The following is a 23,091-nucleotide window of genomic DNA, read 5'->3' on the forward strand; positions in this document are numbered from 1 at the left end:
TGATTCTGAGATGCTGATTAAATATGTGAACGAAGGAACAAAGCGCAGTCTCTGTGGTTGAGAAAAGAAATGGTTGAGAAATGGTTGAGAAAAGATTCTGAGCACTTTGCCTTTCAATAGATGGCCACTAACTCAACCAGGATACCTGCCCAAACTTTATCCTAGTGAACATCCAAGGTAGTCGTTTCAGAAGGCGGCTGTGTTTGATTGCAGTAGAAGAAGCCAGTTTTGAGTCCAGTTGTAGGAGAGCCAGTTTGGTGTAGTGGTTAAGTGTGCGGACTCTTATCTGGGAGAACCGGGTTTGATTCCCCACTCCTCCACTTGCACCTGCTAGCATGGCCTTGGGTCAGCCATAGCTCTGGCAGAGGTTGTCCTTGAAAGGGCAGCTGCTGTGAGAGCCCTCTCCAGCCCCACCCACCTCACAGGGTGTCTGTTGTGGGGGAGGAAGGTAAAGGAGATTGTGAGCCGCTCTGAGACTCTTCGGAGTGGAGGGCGGGATATAAATCCAATATCTTCTTCTTCTTCTAGAGAAGGGGAGTTCAATACAAGAAACAAGAAATGGTTGAGAAAAGATTCTGAGCACTTTGCCTTTCAATAGATGGCCACTTACTCAACCAGGATACCTGCCCAAACTTTATCCTAGTGAACATCCAAGGTAGTCGTTTCAGAAGGCGGCTGTGTTTGACTGCAGTAGAAGAAGCCAGTTTTGAGTCCAGTAGCATTGTAAGAGACCAAGTAGATTTTTGGGGTATGAGCATTCAAGAATCAAAGGTATCTGATGAAGGGAGCTTAGCATCTCAAAAGTTTGCTTGCAGGAAGGGCAGGGTATAAATAGAAAATAAATAAATAAACCTCATACCCCACCCCACCCCAAAAAAAACCTGCTTGGTCCCTAAGGTGCTATGGGACTCGAGTCTAGCTATCCAGGGAAGATAAATCCACAACCTTCAACAGCAGCTTATTCTGTTGCTAAATTGTTGGTTTAAGTTTTTCTTCCCAGAATTCTAGTTCACTGTAGAGTGCAAGAAAACAGTCTCTTCCCTGTTGTCTTATAGGAGCAGCCCTTGAATGAGCTGTGGGTGTGGTTAATTCCTTCCTTAAGAGTTGTGCAAACATGTCCCAGAGATATAACTCTCCCTCTTCTCCCTCTTTTTCTTGCAGAATGAGCTGCTGCCAGCAGGATTTCGGCAAAAGGACCAGACGGTCAAAAAGCCTTCTGGTCCTTTCGACAGAGAGAAACTCCTTGCGTATCTGGAGAAGCAAGCACTGGAGCATAAAGACAGGGAAGATGTTGTCCCTTACACAGGAGAAAAGAAAGGTAATTGTTTACGTGAGTGTACCTCACTGCCTCCCACCAGGCGCATATTGTCACTTGTGATGCGGGCGCTCCGTATGAGAAAGAAGTCCTCTGCACATGTGATCTCCCACAGTTGTGCAAAATTTAATGCCATTCAGCTGCATGCTGGAGTGGAACACTTGGCTCATAAGTGATACCATGTGTACAGTGTGAGGAATGTCACATGCTCCTTCAACATACAAGCTTCGTCTTAACCATGTACTTCATGACAGGGCTGTGTGACTTGTGGGAGTGGCATGGAGCCAAAGAATCGTGTACGTTATTCCACATGCACAAATGGCTTATTCAGAAAATGCCCTACTTTAGCCAGTTTGGTGTAGTGGTTAAGTGCATGGACTCTTATCTGGGAGAACTGGGTTTGATTCCCCACTCCTCCACTTGCAGCTGCTGAGATGGCCTTGGGTCAGCCATAGCTCTCACAGGGTTGTCCTTGAAAGGGCAGCTGCTGTAAAAAGCTCTCTCAGCCCCACCTACCTCAAAGGGTGTCTGTTGTTGGGGGGCGGGGGAGGTAAAGGAGATTATGACCACTCTGAGATTCAAAATATAGGGCAGGATATAAGTCCAATTTCTTCGTCGTTGTCTTCTTCATCTTCTTCCCCTACTGCAAACCCCTTGCAACACCCAACAGCTAATCTGAACAAATGGGGGACATTTCACAACATCACATCCTGCAGGACAGGGGAGAAGCTGGCAACAGTGCCACATCTGGCGGTTCTCCCTTTGCCTGTACCCAAGCAGAAGCAGCTGCTGCTCCTGGGAGAGCCATTTTGTATTCAAGCCAATGTATTTAGAGGAATCTTGACTAATAAGTTCCTTTAGTATAGATTGGGGTCCCTAACATGGAACCCATTGGCACCATTGTGTCTGCCTTCACTTCTTGGTGCCTGCCAGGTGTTCTTAGAAGGTGAGCGTGTTCAGGTGGGCTTCTGATTAGCTGTGCACATAGTGGTTTTTTTAATGTTGCTTTGGGAGCAGCTGCTGCAACAGCACAAAAATTTTTGCCATGTGACTGAAAGTAAGCTGTGTGTATGTACAAGAAAATATTTTTAAACAATATATTCATTTTTTAAAATTTGTGTGCATGTGTGTGCGCACTTGGGAGTCAAGGCAATCTCTGTTTTTTGGTATTGGAGACCCAGAGGATATGCAGGGAGGTCATTGAATGAAGCCTGCCTCCACCTCCCAACTGCTGCTATTCCAAGGAGTTCTCCCATCCAAGTACTTGCCAGAGTTGGTCTTCCTTAGCTGCCAAGATCTGATGAGACTTAGCTTTCCTGGGCTACCCAGGTCAGGGCAACAATATATTCATTTGAAAAGGCATGTTAGAGCTTCTGTGTAAAATGTGGAAGATTTACTATTAGATTTTAGGCATGACTTCATTACCTGACATTTTGTGGTTCATTCTGCCTCCTATGGCAGCCATTTTTGTGGTTGCGCCCGTCACGTTGTCTTGTTAGACTCTAATCTGGAGAAGCTGGTTTGATTCCCCACTTCTTCTCCACATACAACCATCTGGGTGACCGTGGGCCAATCATAGTTCTCTCAGAGTTCTCTCAGCCCCATCTATCTTACAGGGGGTCTGTTGTGGAGAGAGAAAGGGAAAGGAGATTGTAAGCTACTCTAGACTCCTTTGGGTAGCAAAAAGTGAGGTAAAAAACCCCAACTCTTGTTATTCTTCTTCTTCCTCGTCCTCATGCACAGTTTGGTGTTGTGGTCAAGAGTGTGGACTCTAATCTGGGAGAACTGGGTTTGATTCCCCACTCCTCCTCCACATGCAGCCAGCTGGATGACCTTGGGCCAGCTACAGTCCTCTCAGAGCTGTTCTCTCAAGAGCAGTTCTTGGAGAGCTCTCTCAGCCCCACCTACCTCATAGAGTGTCTGTTGTGAGTAGAGGAAGGGAAAGGAGATTTTAAGGCACTTTGAGACTCCAAGTGAAGGGTAGGGTATAAATCCAATCTCCTTCTTCTCTTCTTCTTCCTCAAGACATAAGAACAAATCATAGTTTGTTCTTATAACAATGAATGAATGCCCCCGGACTTCTAGGCATGCTTTTTCTCCCCAGGTGTGAGGCTCTGGAATTCAGTATCCTGGTTTGCAACAAACCACAGTTTGTCTTTGTGAGCCACAAATGGATAGTTTCTTGCCACTGTTCAGGATCTATTTCAGGGGTGGCCAACAGTAGCTCTCCAGATGTTTTTTGCCTACAACTCCCATCAGCCCCAGCCATTGGCCATGCTGGCTGGGGCTGATGGGAGTTGTAGGCAAAAAACATCTGGAGAGCTACCGTTGGCCACCCCTGACCTATTTTGTAATTCAGGCATAAGACCTTCCAAAAAGTGGAATATCGTCACAAATCAGCATTCCAGAGCATTGTACACTTTCTGTTTCTGTGCAACAGTCTCATTTTGCTGAGCATAAAATGTTTTCAGTCAGTTTTAAAAGTTGGCTTTAAGGCGTTACAGAAGCTTTTCATTGGGCTGTTTATGAGGATTGCTATGTTCCTGAAAGAATATATTTGTGCTAAAAGGTTAAGAGAAATTTTTGCGAGCAGTAACTTTTTCAAGAGTTAACAGCTCCTGGATAAACGGTAGAACTGGGTGCCATCCGCATATGAAAGATACTGAGTGCCAAACCTCTCTAGACAATTTCTTTCCGGTCTACTGGGGCCTTTATGACCATTCCCAGCTGAAGGAGACCTATACTCCATTCAGAGCCTTGCATCATCAACTTAATAAGATTCTATCCAGTAAAACTTTATAGAACTGTGTCTGGTTAAAAGATTTTTACTCCTGCCTTTCCACCATACATGGGATTGGATCCTATGGAAGAATTCAACAGGCATAGCAGCCGTGGCAGAAGGCCTAAATTTACTCTTTGCTGTCTGCTTGGGCTAAGTGAAAGCAACTGCTGTTATTCACTGACTTCATTCATACTCCATCTTTCTTCCCAGCTGAGACCCAGAGTGGCTGACATCATTCTCTTTTCCTCCATTCTATCCCGTGAAGTAGGTAAGAGTGTGATGCTGTCCCAAGGTTGCCCAGCACACTCCTATGGCAGAGGGGGGATTTCAGCCTGACTCTCCCAAATGCTAGGCCAGGGGTGGCCAGACTTGCTTAGAATAAACATCAAATGTTTGAGAGCTGATAAAGAAGAATTAGTACCGAAACTTCAAAAACTAATGAATACGATAAATGGGAAAATACCTAATACATGGAAAGAAGCTGTGATTTCATTAATTCCAAAGGAAGATAAGAGATGTCACGAATATAAAGAATTATAGACCAATTTCATTATTATATACTGATTATAAGATTTATACAAGAATCCTGGCAGAACGGCTTAAACAATATTTAATAAATTTCATAAAGGAAGACCAAGCGGGTTTTCTCCCCAAAAGGCAAATAAGAGACAATATTAGAACTGTTGTAAATATTGTAGAATATTATGAAAGACATCCAGAGAAGGAAGTTGCATTATTCTTTGCGGATGCAGAGAAAGCTTTTGATAATCTGAACTGGGACTTTATGTTTGCAGTAATGGAAAAAATAAAGTTGGGGGAAAACTTTATAAGAATGATAAAGGCAATATATACTGAACAACATGCAAGGTTATGTATAAATGCAGATTCTAACAGATGAAATGATAATCAGTAAAGGTACAAGACAAGGTTGTCCGCTTTCGCCATTGTTGTTCATAATGACTCTTGAAATCTTATTGATGCAAATACAAGATGATGAAGAAATAGAAGGGATGAGAATTAAAGGATTTGCTTCTAAATACAGAGCATTTGCAGATGATATAATGTTTATAAATGAAAATCCTACACAAGTAACACCTTTGTTGTTAGCTAAAATACGAAATTTTGGAGAATTGGCGGGATTTTATGTTAATAAAGAAAAATCAAAACTTTTATGTAAAAATATGTAAGTAAATAAGCAAAAGGAATTGCAGAGACTAACAGGATGTGAAGTTATCTCTAAAGTAAAATATTTGGGTGTGGAAATAACAATGAAGAACATTGATTTGTTTAAAAATAACTATGAAAGGTTATGGCGTAAAATGGATGAAGACATGATAAAGTGGAACAAGCTTAATTTGTCATGGCTTGGAAGAATAGCTGCAATTAAAATGAACATTTTGCCGAGAATAATATCCTTATTTCAAACTATTCCGATTGTTAAAGACAGTAAACAGTTCAATAAATGGCAAAGGAAGATCTCAGAATTTGTATGGGCTGGAAAGAAACCAAGGATTAAAATGAAAGGTTTAATAGACGCTAAAGAAAGAGGAGGATTCCAATTACCAGATTTAAGACTATATCATGAAGCAGCTTGTTTAGTGTGGATAAAAGATTGGGTGACGCTATTGAATAGAAAGCTTTAACGTTGGAAGGTTATGGAAATAAATTCGGCTGGCACGCTTATATGTACTATGGGAAGAAAAAGATGGATGATTTATTCTCTCACCATTCCATAAGAAATAATTTGCTAAATATCTGGATGAAGTATATGAAATATGGGGATGAGAGAAAACCACTATGGATAGTGCTAGCAGAAGTAATAAGAATAACAGCTGTTTCAGGAGAAGGAAAATGGATGTCTTACAATCAACTATTAAAAATACAAAGCGGTAAAACAGAATTGAAAACTGCTGAGGAATTGAACTATAAATATGATTGGTTTCAAATGCAACAAATAAAGAGTTTGGTGGAAAATGATTTTAAAACTGAAGGAATAAGACGAGAACAAACAGAAATGGGAAAAGTTCTGCTCGGAGATAATGAAAAATTAATCTCGAAAATTTATAAGTTACTTTTAAAATGGTCTACGGAAGATGAAGTAGTAAAATCGCAAATGATTAAGTGGGCAATTAATGTAAATAAAGAAATACAGATGGATACATGGGAATATTTGTGGAAGAACTCTATGAAACTCTCAACATGTCAGAGTATTAAAGAGAACTGTTTTAAGATGATGTACAGATGGTATATAACTCCTAAAAAGTTGGCAAAGATGAACAATAAGATGCCAGACAGATGTTGGAAATGTAAAAAACATGAAGGTTCTTTCTACCATATGTGGTGGACTTGTGAAAGAGCGAAGAATTATTGGCAGATGATTCAACAAGAGATTTCTAAGATCTTGGGATATGGATTTAATAAAGTTGCAGAGACTTTTCTGTTGGGATTACAAATGGAAAAATTTTCAAACGAAGATAGAACTTTAATCTGGTACTTGCTCTCAGCTGCTAGGACATTGTATGCGCAGTTGTGGAAACAAGAAAAAATACCGGAGAATTGGGATTGGATTGTAAAAGTTATGACATGGAGTGAAATGGACAAGTTAACAAGAACCTTAAGAGACTATGATTTGGAAGTATTCAAGATGGAGTGGAAAAAGTTTAGAAGTTACGTAGAAAAAGAGTGGAAAATAAAAGGACATTGGACAATTTTTGATAATGATTAAGTATAAGAGGGAGGAGGATATGAATTTTGGTTCTTAATAATTAAGGGTACCTTTAATATTAATATTTTAAGTTTAGTACACCGGCGGGGGTCAAGTATCGGGGGGAGGGGTGGGTAGAAAGTAATATATGGGATAGAGGAAAGTAATATATGGGATGATGTGAATTGACTATGCTACCATATGTTACTAATAAATTGTTTGAAACACTAATGTTTGAGAGCTGCAAGACATGAATATCGGAAGGAAGGAAATAAATGGGGGAAAGGAGGGAGAGGTGGAAAGAAAGCAACTTTAACTTTAAATGCATACTTCAAGCCAGCCAATGGGGTGGTGGGGGCTTTGAGACCTACATATGTGGGAAAGAGCCACATGTGGCTCCCAAGCCACAGTTTGGCCACCCCTGTGCTAGACCAACATTCTACTCTCTCCACCACACGGATTGTATCCCTTCTGCCTTTTTCACATGCATGAGACTTTTCTCGCAGTTCATTTTCACAAACCAGTGGAATCATGGAGACCGTCGGTTGCCCTTTCCCTTGCTCCATATGGACATTGCTGTTTGTTAAAAATTAAAACGTGCTACACGTTGTTGCAGCCAGGGCACAAGTAAAACTGCGCTAAGTGCTTTTTCCTTTCCACAGACGCCTGGTTGGATCCAAGCCACGGCTTCCAGCATAGCTTATCGAGTTCCTCAAACAATGGAACTCATTTGTAATACAAAAATAAACCCGGGAAGCAGATGCTGCTTCCATGTCTTTGCTCCCATCCTACAGGTTTTCCTGCCGTGGCTGCTCTGACCACTGTTCTTCCTTTGGGTCATGACAGATACGGGGTGAAAAGTCATCTCTTTCTCTTCCCCTCCACTGCCAGAATAGACTGCAAATTCAAATTCAGAAACCTGATATTATCAGTTGGAGGGGCTGCTCTTCAGGTTGTCAATAGCAGCACTGTCCAAAAGGGTGTGTTTGCAAGTGTCAGAACTCTCTATCTTCCATAGTTTCTGTTCTTGGAAACTCTTTATTTTATTTAAAACACTTCCACCTGAATAGGATCCCCAAGGTGGTGGACGTCAAAACATTTCAATATTAAAAAGCATTTAAAATGAAGTATATATAAAACAATTCAATTATAAGCACACATAACACAACCAGGGAGGAAGCCCAATTACCATGATTGGGGGTATGCCAAACGAAATGAAAGAGTCTTCAGTTGCTGGTGGAAGACAACAAACAGAGGGAGGCAGATAAATCTCCCTGGGGAGGGAGTTTCAAAGTTTTAGTGCTATGATTAAGAAGGCCTTTTTTCCCTTGGCTGTCACCTGTCTAAGCTTAGACGGCAGAGATGCCCAAGGACAGGTAGGTTCATATGAAAGAAGGCAGCCTTATTTATATAGTGCCGAGAGCATCAGTTACATGTAGTGAGTTGTACCTTGCTTCTTGTTGACTTGAACATTATTATAGCCTTATCCCAAAGCAGACCATGGGTTTGCCTGGCTCTGACTGGCAGCTGTTCTCCAGATGTTGTGTACATGGACTTTGTGTTTCATGGAGAATGATAGTTCCTGCCTGGCTCATCAGAGCCTTTAGGACCGGGCTTGGGAACTTGGGAACAACGGGAAGCAGGATCCAAATCTCTGCTTCCCTGGTCCAATCACCAGCCCCCTGTTGGTTCAAATGACCCAATGGCGTTCAAGTGCGGGAATTTCGAATTGTATATAGTTGACCCAATTGGCCCAGTTTAGCCGTCTTAGTCTGCATATTACCATGCTGTAATCACAATAAAAGAGCTTTGATTCACCGCCTACAGTCTCCTCATGCATCGAACCCACTACTTAGCACCAGGTTTTCAGACAGATTCGGGGGGCGGGGTGTGTGTGTCTTTGTCAGTATCTGTTATCTGAGATTTCCTAAGTGGAGCTGTCTGGGGTTCTGCATTTAAATCAGGTGCTGCACTGTTCCTAGGGGAGGATTATCTTCATGCTGTGTCTCTTCCAAACCCATGCCAGCAGCCAGATTGGTTTACTAAAAGCAAACGTGTGTGTTTTTTCGGAGATGTTTTATGTTGGTTTCCAATTACTTGCTCAATTACTTTTCCTAGAAAGGGGAAATTAAAGACTGGGCTACATTGGAAGCATGATTAGTGGGTACAGATTGCTTTTTCAGAAGAGGCTTAGCTATCCACCCATACACTACTTTTGCGGAGTGGTTTTCTCTGGAAACAACTCTGCTGTTCTTAGTCACCAATGGTGCTGTACTAACTGTGAATGTTCCAGTTGTGTTGGTGATTCCTAGACCCAATGAAAACCATGTGGGCAGCTGCAGTAGATGAACAGCTTCTATCTCTAAAGATCTTGCAGACCTCTGGGTAATGGCTGTAGTCTCTGGAAATGTTGCTTTGCGGTTCTGAAAACCAGACAATTTAGAAAAGCATCTTCTGTAAAATGTGCTAAAATGTTGCTGGACTCCACTCTAATTGTTCTGCTGCAAACCAGCATGGCCACCCTCTAAGACACGCAGACTATAACTAGGGATGGGCACGAACTGGATATTTGCGGTTCTGCTCGGTTCACAGCTGAAACACGATCCAAACCACGAACTTATATGAACCAGGCAGCTGGTTTGCAAGCTGACCCAGTTCATATTGGTTTATGAGCCATTTAAAGTTTAAACCCCTGTTTCCTGGTCCTTGGGGCTTGTCATGGGGAGCTGAAAGTATGGCTTTCCAAACAGCTGAGCAGCAGGACTGCCGCTCTGGTTTAAATGGCTGTGAGCCATTTAAACCCTGCTTTCGGCTCCCTGCAAAAAGCTGCGGGGAGGAGAAGGCAGGGGTTTCCAAACAGCTGAGCAATGGGGCAGTTATTTTTGCTCTTCATGAGCCATCACAAACTGTACAAAAATTCATGGAAGTATGTGGTGATGCTTCATTTTGTGAACATCACTTGTGAACATGAACCAGCCACAATCTGTGATGAACTTTAGTTTATCAGCCAGTTCATGCCTATCCCTAACTATAAATGTAGTTTGGTAGAACTGGGGCAGGGGGTGGGGAGTTGTATAGCCTTGTTTTCCAGTTCTTGGCTCGTGCTTCCCCAAGGGTAAAAAACTCCATATCATTGTTATTAACCAGTTGCAACAACTGGTACTGCCCAGTTGTTGATTAAAAAACACAATTGCACATTGTTGCCCAAGAGAGAACTGATGTAACCAACTTCCTTTCATGAAATGACATTTTTAAAAAATATAAATTCCATTCATGCAACAATGGTAGCATTGTGGCTTTGAGGTCAGCAATATCGGTGGCGTGCAGAGTTCACTGTGAGCCACAGCTGAGAGCTGTGCAGTTTGCAGCCCTAGCCTCTCTGTCTGTGTCTGCGTGGAAGCGAGTCCCACAAAGTTAGTCCCGCATAAGTAAGCAGAAGATTGTCACCAAAGAAGTGTTAGGTTAGTAGGCTGGCCAGCAGTCTCTTTGGCCAAGCCATTGTCACTGAAGCTGTACCCAAGTTGACCAGGCGCAGAAACTGAAGCCTTGTGCATTTTGAGATTGGCCATCTCCAAAAATTAGGAATTGTTCTGGAAAATCCCCAGCTGGCAGCTATAGCCAGGATTCCACTTCTGCCACATGGAACTTTAAAAAACAAAAAACAAAACAAAGCCTTCAGGTAACTTGTGAAATCAGAAAGATGTTTCAGTTACAGTCTGCAAATCACGCTTCTTCAGTGGTTTCCTTGCTTTTAGTGGCTCATTTCTTTCACGTGACATGTAGCTGATAGGACTTGCTGTTCCAAAATATGCTGGTTGTTAGCCCGAGTCCAAACTGTATTACGTTTGTAATGCAAAAGACTGAAGTTCTCCTAATCTGACGCTGAGGTGAGTTTTGAGTGGTGGGGGGAGGCTATGGCATAGAGACAGAAGGGGCTTCAGCCTCCCAGCCCATGCATATTTCATGATTCAGAACAGACCCCTTGTTTGCCCCATTGAGGGACTCAGCACATGTACAGATAGTCCAGGGGTGGCAAACTCATTTGTTATGAGGGCCAGATCTGACATAAAGGAGCTGGGCCATGTCAAGTTGGACCAGACCATGTTGGGCTGAGCCATGTCAGGCTAAGCCATGTGTGTACCTATTTAAGATTAGGTAGCAGAGATATAAACTTTATAAATGATGCAGACAAACACAATAAAATATTCTTTTTAAAAAAAAAAAAAGACTTAAACTATGCTTAAAATGTTAGCACTCATTGGTCTTAAATGTGCTTTCTTTGTATTTCTCCCATGGGATCCAGGGAATCAATCAATCAACATTTTATTTATATCCCGCCCTCCCCGCCGAAGCAGGCTCAGGGCAGCTAACAACATCAAATACAATAGGTTATACAATAAGTATTCAAAATCAGTATTTAGCTTTAAAACAGTCTGATTTAAAATTTAAAACTGGAACTGGACAAAGGAAGCTCTGACGGGACAGGGGAAGGAGTAGCCTCAGCCTATAGAAGGGAGAGAGGCTTGGCTCAGTAGCTCTGATGTGCGATTGAGAGAGCCTGGAAAAATGAGCTCTCATCTCCCCCCTTTCTCCCCAGGAGAGGAGCCTCAGCCCATGGAGAAAATAGAGGTATTGCTCTGTAGCTTCTGTGCGATTGAGCAAACCTTGCAAAGCAAGCTGTTATGCAGAAGGAAGCAAGAGATAGGGAGAAGGAACCAGATGACAGCCAGTTGCTGGGGGGGCCTGATAGGAGTCCTCCGGGGGCCTAATTCGGCCCCCGCATGCTTGACACCCCTTATCTATACACACAATGACCCCATGGGGCAAATAATTCCTGCCTAGGGCCATTACATTAGGAAAAGAGAGGGAGGGATGACAGATGCATTTCCTCCCCATGTCCTGGTCTTAATTAAGGCCATAGGCACTTGAAAAACAAGTTTCCCCCACTCCTGACCGTTCACGGTAAAGGTTGCGGGGAGCCCCAACCCATCACATTACAAATTCTAACTTATAGTTCAACCCCTCTGATGGCTTTCAGAGAAGATTAGGCAAATTTTTGAGGTTAGAGCTAGCCATGGTTGCTAGCCTTGATGGCTAAAAGGACTCTCCTTGTTCAGAGACATTGTATCTCTGAATGACCGCTTAGTGGGGTCTGGGGAGGGGCGCTGTTACCTTCATGCATCTGGTTAGCTGATGAGAGGGAAACGAGGGCTGGACTAGAGTCTCATAAAGCCAAGTCAATGGTAGTAAAATGTCAAATCATTTGATGGGCTGTTCCAGTTCACATATTGCACTGTTTCTCCTGTCTACAAGGCCTTGCTTCAGATGCTTCCCACAACATCTGTATCCCGCTATCTTTCTGAGCCTCGCTTCTCTTAAAATTAAGAACTGCAGCACATTGTTGAAAGCCTTTCTTGTGTATGTTTGAATATCTGGCGTGACCCAATGTCAGCTGGCTTAGCATTTGATCCATTTTTAAATGTTTTAAGCATTAGGAATGGTTCTTCTGGAAAATTCCCAGCTGGTAGCTACAGCCAGATTTTCTCTTCATTCTCTAAACTGTGTTTATGCACTCACTTAGAGTTGTATTTGCTTTCCATCTATGTGTAACCTCCCTGGTACTCCACAACCTCTTATGAGAAGCTGTTAGACTCTGCAGTGTTTTGCCAGTTTCAAGCTAAACAAGGCATGCATCCCCATGTGATCTCTCGAAGTAAATGAAATGTTCTGAAATAATGGAGGGAAAAATAACTTCTATTGCACCTTCTGAGCTCATGTACAGATCAGTGTTCCATCTAAGTTGAGTTAGCTTCACAGATTTTTAACCTCCAGGTCATACATTTTTGTCTCAGCTCAGGAAGGATGACCCCAGAGCAGTCACTCACAACTTTAATGCCAGTGGCTCACAAAGTAGAATTTTTGCTCACAAGACTGCAGCTTAGAGAGAACAGTGGCACAGATGTATCCTTTTTGAAAATGCTTATGCTGGTATGTGTGGGGGGGGGGGGCATCTTCCAAAGTGCTCTTGGCCCTTTGCCCAAAAGTTAAGTCATTATTTCCAAAGACTGAAGAGATCTTACCCCTAAAACGGCTGAACAATACGTTGAAGTTTAACTATGTCATTACCCGGAAAGGAAGATGGTTGAGTGTGAATGAGATGTGAGTGGAACCAGCGGATCTGTCCTGTGGACAGCCATTTTCTGTAGGAAGCAATGAAACCACCTCCTAATAGGTTCAATTCCTGCATTTTTAAAAATGTCGTTTGCATTACCTATAGTCCAATCCTGTGCATGTCCATTTGGAGAAGGTCTGCTCAGTTCAGTGGTATGCATAGGATTCCAGATTTAAGACTCACCTGGTTGTCAAATGGCAAGGGAGGGCACTATTTTTCAGATGCTGTTTTAAAAAAGAAAAAGAACAGAGCAGCTGTGGATGCCTAGAAATTTATTTAATGCTTTCCCTGCAAGCTGTTCCCCCACCACCATCTTCTCAAGGTTACCCCTTGGGCCCAAGCTGCTTCTCCACACTTCTGCTTGGTGGGGACAAGTAGTTGTGGGATTGAATGGAAAAAGCAGGGAAAGGTTTGGGCAGCATATCCTGTATTCACCCCAACACACACACACACACACACAAGCGCACTGGTCCTTCATTTGAATTTGCAGGTATCTGTGACTGCTGTTCATTTTTTAAAATGAAAGCAGGAGACTGTTTCAAAGCTCTGCCATGTTGTATTTGTTGTTGGCTTATAGTTTGTCTTTTCTCCTAAGGAGCTTGGGGCAATATATTCCCCCCCCCCCCCCAGTTATTGAATTGGATAAACATATAGAGCAGAGGTCCATCAGTGGCTATAAATATAGACGGAACACTCTGTCTGGGGCATTGATGCTCTGTATTCTTGGTGCTTGGAGGGCAAGAGTGGGAGGGCTTTGGGGGCTCTGGCCACTCAGGTGGACCTCCTGATGGCACCTGGGTTTTGGCCACTGTGCGATGCAGAGTGTTGTACTGGATGAGCCATTGGCGCCACCTGATCCGACAGGACTTCTCTTATCCTCCTGAGATCCCTAGGAGATAAATTAGACTGCGTGTGAATGACAGATCCAGGAAGCTTTACAGCAGAGAGGGGATCTAAGGCCCCACAAGCTCCTAGTTTGGCTTTCCAAACGGAGGCATGCTTGGCAAAGACCTTGTGGCTTTCTGCAGCTACCACATGCCTGGTGTTTAGGCATTCCAGGCCAGGGCAGCAAGAGACACCAGTCTCGGTTCCTTGGATGCTCTGGGCGAGAGAATTCTCAGTGGTGCCCTCTTTCCCCGTGAGCGCACCTCGTCCAAAGGCTCTCACTCACCTCCGGTTGTAGAGCTGACTCTGCAATGATGCAGATTACTTTTTTTTTTTATTACTTGGCAAGAAGTGGGGCGGGGTAGGAAGGACCTTGCCCACCATTTCAGGTGCCCTGTGCCAATAGCATCCTGTTGTTAACCAGAGCAGATGATGACTGGTTGACAGAAATGCTTTTCCAAGGACGTTCAGAGGGAAAACTGATAGTTCATTGATCCGGTTCATGCGCTCGCCTAATTTACATAACACTGTCTTGAATTTTGCGCCTGTGCAGAGCCTGGAATGCTTTAGCAGGGGAAAGTAAGAAAGGGCGCAGCAGAAGATTGTGAAACTTCCGTTCTTAGGGAGCAGTTAAGGCAGTGCCAAATTAAATAATGGAAAGGAATCAACAGGAAAAGCGTACGTCTGGGTGCTGGCCGTTGTTCCTGGAACGAAACTTCCCATGTTCAGCTGCACCGTTGCCATCCGGTTGCTGAGGGGTTGCTTCGTGTGTGTGTGTGTGTGTGAGAGAGAGAGAGAGAGAATTGCCTTGCAGCAATCCTTTTCTTAAGCTGGTTTTCTTTTAATAATGGAGCTCTTCCCCCTCGCAGATCATATCAGCTCCAGTCAGATGGGACAGAGAAACAGTTCTTGGGGCAGCTGCACACAGAACAGGGAGTGGGAGAGGAAGAAAAAAGCAAGTGCCCAGTCTTCTTGAGCTCAGCCATGCATAACCTTGAAGCAAGAGGCAGCAAGTTCCTATGTGTAACATACGTAACAGATCGATCAATTGATTTACTTGCTTCATTTTTACCAGGGGTGGCCAAACTGCGGCTCGGGAGCCACATGTAGCTCTTTCACACATATCATGTGGCTCTTGAAGTCCTCACTGCCCTATCGGCTGGCTTGGAGAAGGCATTTGTCTCTTTAAATCACTTCTCCAACCAAGCCAGCTGGCAGCTTGGAGAATGCATTTAGAGTTAAAGTTGCTTTCTTTCCACCTCTCTCTCCTCCCACCCCCATCTATTTGCCTTTCTCCCTTGTCTCACAGCTCTCAAACATCTGATGTTCATGTCTTGCAGCTCTCAGACATCTGACATTTATTCTATGAGGCTTTTATGTTATGCAAGTTTGGCCACCCCTGATTTATACCTTGCCTTTCATTCCAGTTGGGGGGGCCCAAAGTGACTTATGTTGTTCTCTTCTATGTTTGATCCTCGCAACCCCCCTGTGATGTAGGTTAGGCTGAATGTGTGTGAATGCCCCCGCCAAGTTTCCCTGGCACAACGGGGATTCAAGCCTATGTTTCCCAGATTGTAGTCCATCACTCTAACCACTCCACCGCTCTCGCTGTTCTTTTGTTATGGAGAATGCTTCATGACCTTTGTGCGCCATTGCAATACTTGCAAGCCAAGTTCAGGATGGAACACATGAACGTGATAGATGGATTCAAGCCATCGGTCCATCTAGATCAGTTTCATCTCTTGATCTCTTGTCCTGAGCTTGGCAGGCGATCTTCAGGGTCTTTGCCAACACCTGCTGCCTGCAGTCCTTTAATTACAAATGCAATTAAAGGGAGGGAGGGATGGTGGCTCAGTGGTAGAGCATCTGCTTGGGAAGCAGAAGGTCCCATGTTCAATCCCTGGCATCTCCAAAAAAGGGTCCAGGCAAATAGGTGTGAAAAACTTCAGCTTGAGACCCTGGAGAGCTGCTGCCAGTCTGAGAAGACAATACTGACTTTGATGGACCAAGGGTCTGATTCAGTATAAGGCAGCTTCATATGTTCATATGCAAGGGATTGATCCTGGGATGTTTTGCATGCAGAGAACGGCCTTTCCCCACAGCCTCTGTGCTGACAGATAGGACCCAAGCATAAGCCAGTGCCTCCTCCATGGTACAGGTGGGTCTTGAACCGATTCTCCCAGAGGCAAGTCCAGCTTCTGTATCTCATCAGCCACCACTTCCAGCACCAAGTGTTCTGCAGGCTTCCAGCACTGTAAAAATGCCAGAAGGGTTTTTTTAAAAAAAAAAAAAATCTTTGGATGTTTTCTAATCTTTATGCTGAATGATGATGGCTAGTTCTTGCCAAGGTATGTGCTGTGCAAAACTAAATATCCAACAAACCAAACCAGATGGTGGACAGCTAGAAGGCAGGCTCAAAGCTGTGTCTGCAGTTCCCTTCCCCCCACCTCCCCATCATTTCATCCAAAGTGAGGTCCATTCTGTGTCTGAAATGCAAAGCCAGATATCCCTTATAATTAAATTGTGTTTAGCAGAGAACATGAAAGCTAGACTGCAGAGAAATTCCAAAAAAACACAGGTTGTGCAATATCAACCGGAATAACACAAAATTGTGTGCAACAGGCAATGGCATGGAAGATTTTATGCTCCCTCAATCCATCAGGTTGCATGTTCAGTGCACAACAGAGAAAAAAGTGGGGGTGGGATGAAGAAGAGAAAATGAGATGATGTCAGGCATGTTGGCAAAGCCTCAAAACTGAACTGCTATCCTTAAAATGGAATACAGGATGGACCGAGGACGAAATGGGAACAGATGATACTGGATACAAAACAGGCTTTCAAGTTGCACCAAAGACTGCTGTGCCAAAGGAGAAGGTGGGAGGAGCTGGTGTATCTCTTTACTGAACAACAGAAGGCAGCAATTAATCTCATCTCTTTCCAGCACTGAAGGAGACACATAGGTCCATCATAAGACAGAAGAGTTGGTTTTTATGCCCTGCTTTCCTCTACCCTAAGAAGTCTCCACGTGGCTTGCAACCGCCTTCCCCTCCTCTCCTCACAACAGGCACCTTGTGAGGCAGGTGGGGCTGAGAGAGTTCTGAGGGAGAGAACTGTGAGTGACCCAGCAGGCTTCAAGCAAAAGAGGAGTGGGGAATCAAATCCAGGCTAGAGCCTGCCACTCTTAACTGCTACACCACGGTGGCAGAGGTAGAGAGCAAAAGGAAAGATATGCTGTATCCTTAAACATTTTAGTATCTTGTACATTAAAAGTCAGTTTGGTGTAGTGGCTGAGTGTGCGGACCCTTATCTGGGGGAACCAGGTTTGTTTCCTCACTCCTCCACTTGCTGCTGCTGGAATGCCCTTGGGTCAGCTGTAGCTCTTGCAGAGCTGTCCTTGAAAGGGCAGCTTCTGTCAGAACTCTCTCAGTCCTACCTATCTCACAGGGTGCCTGTTGTGGAGGAGGAAGGTAAAGGAGATTGTTAGGCCACTCTGAGATTCAGAGTGAAGGGCGGGGTAAATCCAAAATATTTTTCTTCTAAAGAGGCCTCTTCCAGTTCATAAAAATCCCTCATCTGAAGCTAGCTAATTTTCTTCCCTGACTCAAAGGATGAAAGTGTAATCTGTGCTATTTTTAAATGCTTGCCCTTTCCCACCCCCACCCCTTCTGCTCAGCACAGTTCCCTCATCATAATTTGCTTAGCAGAAACATTGATGCCTGCTCTCCTCCAAGAAAGATGCAAAGTAGCTTAGTTAGAGATGGAAGAACTGAGCGTGGGCTGGTGGAAATGGGATGCTGGCAAGGCAAAATAACCTGCTCACCTTTGTACACATGCAGCTTCTAATTTAAATTGGGCTGCTGCCTCTGCAGACTTTGTGCTATATTAGCATGATGGTGTAACACTCGGCCAGGAAAAAGGTTTCTAATGTTCTAACGAAGCACCCATAGTTGCTCTGCCCAGATGCAATGAGATGCCAAGTGAGGATGACGTATAGGCCGATGGGTGAGACTGAGAGGGGGAAAGGTCTCGGGGTCATAGTGGATAGTTCAGTGGAAGTGCCGGCCCTGCATGCTGCAGTGGTGAAAAAGGGATTGAGAATAAAATGGCCAATATTGCAATGTCCCTGTATAGATCTACATACATACCCTGTGGCTATACTGATGGAACCCTCTGTCTGGGGCAAGTGATGCTCTGTATTCTTGGTGCTTCGGTGCGGGCTATATTGGGAGGGCTTCTGGTGTCCTGGCCGCACTAGTGGACCTCTGATGGCACCTGGTTTTTTGGCCGCTGTGTGACACGGAGTGTTGGACTGAATGGGCCATTGGCCTGATCCAACATGGCTTCTCTTATGTTCTTATCTATAGTGTCACCTCATTTGGAATACTGTGTACAGTCCTGGTTACCATATCTCCAAAAGGACATCGAAGAGCTGGAAAAGATACACGGGAGGGCAACCAAGACGATTAGGGGGTTGGAGCTCCTTCCCTAGGAGGAAAGACTGAAGAGTCTGGGACTTTTCAGGTTAGAAAAGAGGCAACTAAGGGGAGACATGATAGAGGTTTCTAAAATTATGCATGGGGTGGAGAATTACTTGAACTCCAAGGAAGCTGATGGGTAGTAGGTTCAAGATGGGCAGAAGGAAATATGACTTTTTTACAGCACACTTTGCTACCAGAAGATGTAGTGATAGCCACATGAATAAACAGCTTTCAAAGGGGGATGTGGTAGATTCATGAAGGATAAGTCTATCAATGGCTACTAGTCATGGTGACTGAGGGGAACATCCACGTTCAGAGGCAGTATGAATCCCAGAGTCAGGAGGCAACATCAGGGTAAGACCTCAGCCTTTATGCCTTATTGCTGGCCTTCCAGAGGAACTGGTTGGGCACTGTGTGAGACAGGAGTCTGGACTAGGTGGATTATTGGTCTGATTCAGCAGAGCTGTTCTTAAGCTTTCATAAGAGTTTTTTAATCCAGATCTGTCTGCGAGACCATAAAGTTTGAACAGGCAGTTCATGGGATAAATTCAAAACAGCGGAAAAGAATAAAGGTGACATCTGTTAATTATACATAGGCTGGTCTCTTGAGCGAGAAAAGTCGGCTGAATTTTTTAGCTAGGTTGAGAACAGGACAGCCCTCCTGCCCCACCCCCCTTTTTGCTGTCAAGTCGCAGCCGACGTATGGCAATCCCATAGGGTTTTCAAAGCAAGAGACATTCAGGGGTGGTTTGCCATTGCCTGCCTCTGCATAGCAACCCTGGGCTTCCTTGCCAGTCTCCCAACCCAATACTGACCAGGGCTAACCCTACGTAGCTTCCAGAATCTGACAAGATCAGGCTAGCCTGGGCCATCCAGGTCAAAGTACCACCTTATAAAAAGGTAAAGGTTGTCCTCTGTGCAAGCACCGGGTCATTACGGACCCATGGGGTGATGTCACATCATGACATTTTCTTGGCAGACTTTTTGTTACAAGGTGGTTTGCCATTGCCTTCCTCAGTCACCTACACTTTACCCCCAGCAAGCTGGAACCTCAGAAAGATGGAAGGCTGAGTCAACCTTGAGCTGGCTACCTGAACCCATTTTTCTCCAGGATCAAATTCAGGTTGTGAGCAGAGCTTGGACTGTAGTACTGCAGCTTTACCACTCTGCACCACGGGGCTCTTGTCACCACCTGCAAAACGAGGTAGGCGTCGGGTGGTTCAGCCATGAGATGGTTCAGAAACTCTGGTTAAGGAGGCGTAGGTTCTTTTAAGATGCAACACAGGAAGCAATATTATTCAAGCACTGCCAGGTGTACAGTTAAGATTTCTGCAGATGCTGGGGCTTTTTACATTTTTGGTGACAGCACAAAGCCATCACGGTAATTAATATACTTGAGACAAAGTAGGCAACTTCTCAACAGAACAGGTTTCGCAAGGAAAACTTTGGAACTCATATATTGGAACAATCGTGCATAACCATTTTCTCTGTTGGGGAAAGCTTTTGGAAATTGTCAGAAGGGGGGGAACAAATTTGTTGTGTTCAGTGGAGATAAATTCAGGCAGGGCAGCTGTGTTGGTCTGAAGCCATCGAACAAAGTTTGAGTCCAGGGCACCTTTAAGACTAATATCCAAATGCTTATACCCAGAATTAAAATTTGTTGGTCTTAAAGATGCCACTGGACTCAAACTTTGTGTTCAATGGTTAGGATTGTAGATGAGACTTCTATTGTGTTGCCTTTTATACAGCTTGTTGGTTTTTAAAGTTCCTAGAGAATCTCAGAGGAACTACTCCAAAATAATCATGGTATCTGTGAGCATCTTCAGAAGGTCAGCATTGTCTTACAGATAGGGTCAGCTGGCAGTTTTTTTCCAGGCCAGTTTGATCAGGGATCCTGGACATTTTTTGCCATCTTCTGGGCATGGAGCCTGCAGGGGTCACTGGGGGTGCGGGGGGGAGAGGTATTTGTGAATTTCCTGCATTGTTCACATGGTTGGACTAGATGACCTTGGAGGTACCACCCAACTCTATGATCCTATTCTCCGATAGACATGCCAACCTCCAGGTGGAGCCTGAAGATCTCATGGAATTACAATTGATCTCCAGACATCAGAGATCAGGTCCCCGGGAGAAAATAGCTGCTTTGGAAGCTGGATTCTGTGGCATTATAACCCTGCTGAGGTCCCTCCCTTGCCCAAAACTTTCCTAGGCTACACCCCCAAATTTCCAGAAATTCTGCAGACCAGAGCTGGCAACTCTGTTTAAGGACTATGTAGTTGTAACGGCAGTCGCTTGTTGGTATTTCATCGTACCTCTCTCCACAGTGGGAATTGCTCCTTTGCCAGCACTCAAATCTGGCCCTTCTTCGTCTACATCCCACGCTGTTTTGGAAGAGCCTTTCTCCTCTCCTTCTCTTCCCCTCTTTAGAGGCCGTGCCCTCCTCTTCAAGACTTGTATGCATTCCTGGCCATGTTTATGTGCTCCCGCAAAATCAAACAAAGGAGTCTTATGGCACCTTAAAGATGTGAAATAACAAACCGCTCACACTTTCAACTGTTGCAGAGTAGAATCTGCTTTGGGGTCCCTTGTCTTGCTGTGTCTGCGGGCACTTCTGAGTTGTCAGAAGATGATGGTGATGATATTGGGTTTATACCACGCCCTTCACTATTAATTTCAGAGTCTCGGAACGACTTACAATCTCCTTTACCTTCCCCCCCACATACAACAGACATCCTGTGAACTTGGTGGGGCTGAGAGCTCTCCAAGAAGCTGCCTTTTCTAGGACATCTCTGCAAGAGCTACAGCTGACCCAAGGCCATTCCAGCAGCTGCAGGTGGAGGAGTGGGGAATCAAACCAGGTTCCCCCAGATAAGAGTCCGTGCACTTAACCACTACAACAAACTGTAGAGGGAGCATGGGCCACCACATGTGTCTGTTTGCTTTGGGGGAGAGACACGTTAGGAAAGAAGCAAATGGGTGCCTTGGAAACTCAGCAGCGAATGGCATGGAGTCTGCAGGCACCTTTTTGGGAATCAGTGGTTTCTCTCATCACCAGATCCATGGGGGAGAGCCACTGAGACCAGCAAGCTGCTCTCTTCACTGCTAATAAAACAGGTTTGAGAGGGTTGGGTAGAAATAACCTGAACACCAGCAATAGGCAAGTGTGGCAGCTGTAACAGGGGGGCTGAGGCTAGGCATACCATCTGAAAACAAACCAACCAACACCTCTTTTATATTTTCTTTTTGTACAGGGAAAATATTTATCCCCAAACAGAAACCACTCCAGGCTTACACAGAAGAAAAAGTGACTCTTGATCCAGAACTGGAAGAAGCATTGACCAGTGCCACGGACACTGAATTGTGTGACCTTGCAGGTTGGTGGGGGCATTTGGGGTTTTTTTGTTTGAAAGCACACGGCTGTGGTTGTGCATATTCATGAGGCTGCCTCCAGGGAGTGCGGCGTAGAACTTGGGCCAGCGGAGCAAAGAAATTATTAAAGTAGCCAGCTTTACGCCCTGCTCCATTTTAGACCGCAAATGTGTTTGCTGCTGTCTTTCCTGCAGTAAAGCATGAGCAAAATGTTTGAGTGCCCTTTCAATCTGAAACCGACATATACACACACCTGGGAACCGTTGTTATATGCATAGAGTTTATTTTCCCCCCCGTTGCACACACAGCTGGAGCAAGCCACCAGAACTTTTTGGAATGGGAAAATGGCTGTGAAAAAGACAGCATTCATTTTCCTTATCTTTTCCTTTTTATCGTCTGTTTTTTTCTCACCTTTTGAACCTTTATTAAACTTCATGCACTTAACTACATATTTTTCTTTGGTTAATACAAAATGTGCCCAGCTTCCACATTAGAATGAACTCTGCAGCCCACACATCCACTGCATAAAGTGCCATAAGTCTAGGAAACCCACTTGGACCCACCTTGCTTGAAAGATTGTCTTGTTTTGAGCCCCCACCCCACCTGGCCTTATGGCCTCTTCTTTCCTTTTATGATGCCTCGTAGACAGCTTCAGCTGTATGCCACAGCCAGAGAGAAGAACAGGAGAAGTGATGGTGGTGGTGGGAGTGGTAACAGCCTTGCAGTGAATTCAAAGAGACCTCTCAGCTTTGTGATCTGAATTTCTGCACAGCATACCCAGTGTGAGCTGGTGACCATTCCAGCGTCTGGAAATGCAACCTCCCCTATTCAAAACAGCATTGCTTGTTTAAAATCATCAGCTTCCAGGAGTAGTGTTCATGCACATCTCTCTTACAAAAATCACTTGGAATGAATTTTTGTGGCTTACCTTTGAACTGGGAGGAGGCTGCAGGTCAGATTTGGTAAGAGCAGGGGTGGAATTCTAGCGTGAGCTCCTTTGCATAATAGGCCACACACCCCTGATGTAGCCAATCCTCCACAAGCTTACAAAAAAGAGCCTTGTAAGTTCTTGGAGGATTGGCTACATCAGGGGGTGTGGCCTAATATGCATAGGAGCTCCTGCTAGAATTCCACCCCTGGGTAAGAGTATGGTATGAGTCCACTGTTCCCTCTAAGCTGTGCACATGAGCAGCTGCTCATTAACCCATCACTGCCAGCAGCATCTTAACAGACCAAGATGGCTAACTGTTAGTCTTGTCTGTAGTGGTAGAAAAGAACGAGACCAATTTCGCACTCACCCTTATGCCGCTCTCACGTCCATCTTCTCAGTGCCGCGTCCTCCCGATTTCCCACTATTTGCATTGGGGCTGCAGCAAACATCGTGGC

General features: G+C 44.5%; 1 protein-coding gene across 2 annotated transcripts in view; it reads left to right on the forward strand.

Annotated features, from left to right (window-relative positions):
• Positions 1-23,091, forward strand: part of LOC132587905 (tropomodulin-3-like) — a 63,173-nt gene that overhangs the window by 25,309 nt on the left and 14,773 nt on the right. For both annotated transcript variants that reach the window (XM_060260310.1, XM_060260309.1), the window contains exons 3-4: positions 1,162-1,318; positions 21,588-21,710. In XM_060260310.1, coding sequence (XP_060116293.1) covers positions 1,162-1,318; positions 21,588-21,710 — 280 coding nt within the window. The remainder of the gene's footprint in view (positions 1-1,161; positions 1,319-21,587; positions 21,711-23,091) is intronic.

This window comes from Heteronotia binoei, chromosome 19 (genome assembly GCF_032191835.1).
Source record: "Heteronotia binoei isolate CCM8104 ecotype False Entrance Well chromosome 19, APGP_CSIRO_Hbin_v1, whole genome shotgun sequence".
Lineage (NCBI taxonomy): Eukaryota > Metazoa > Chordata > Lepidosauria > Squamata > Gekkonidae > Heteronotia > Heteronotia binoei.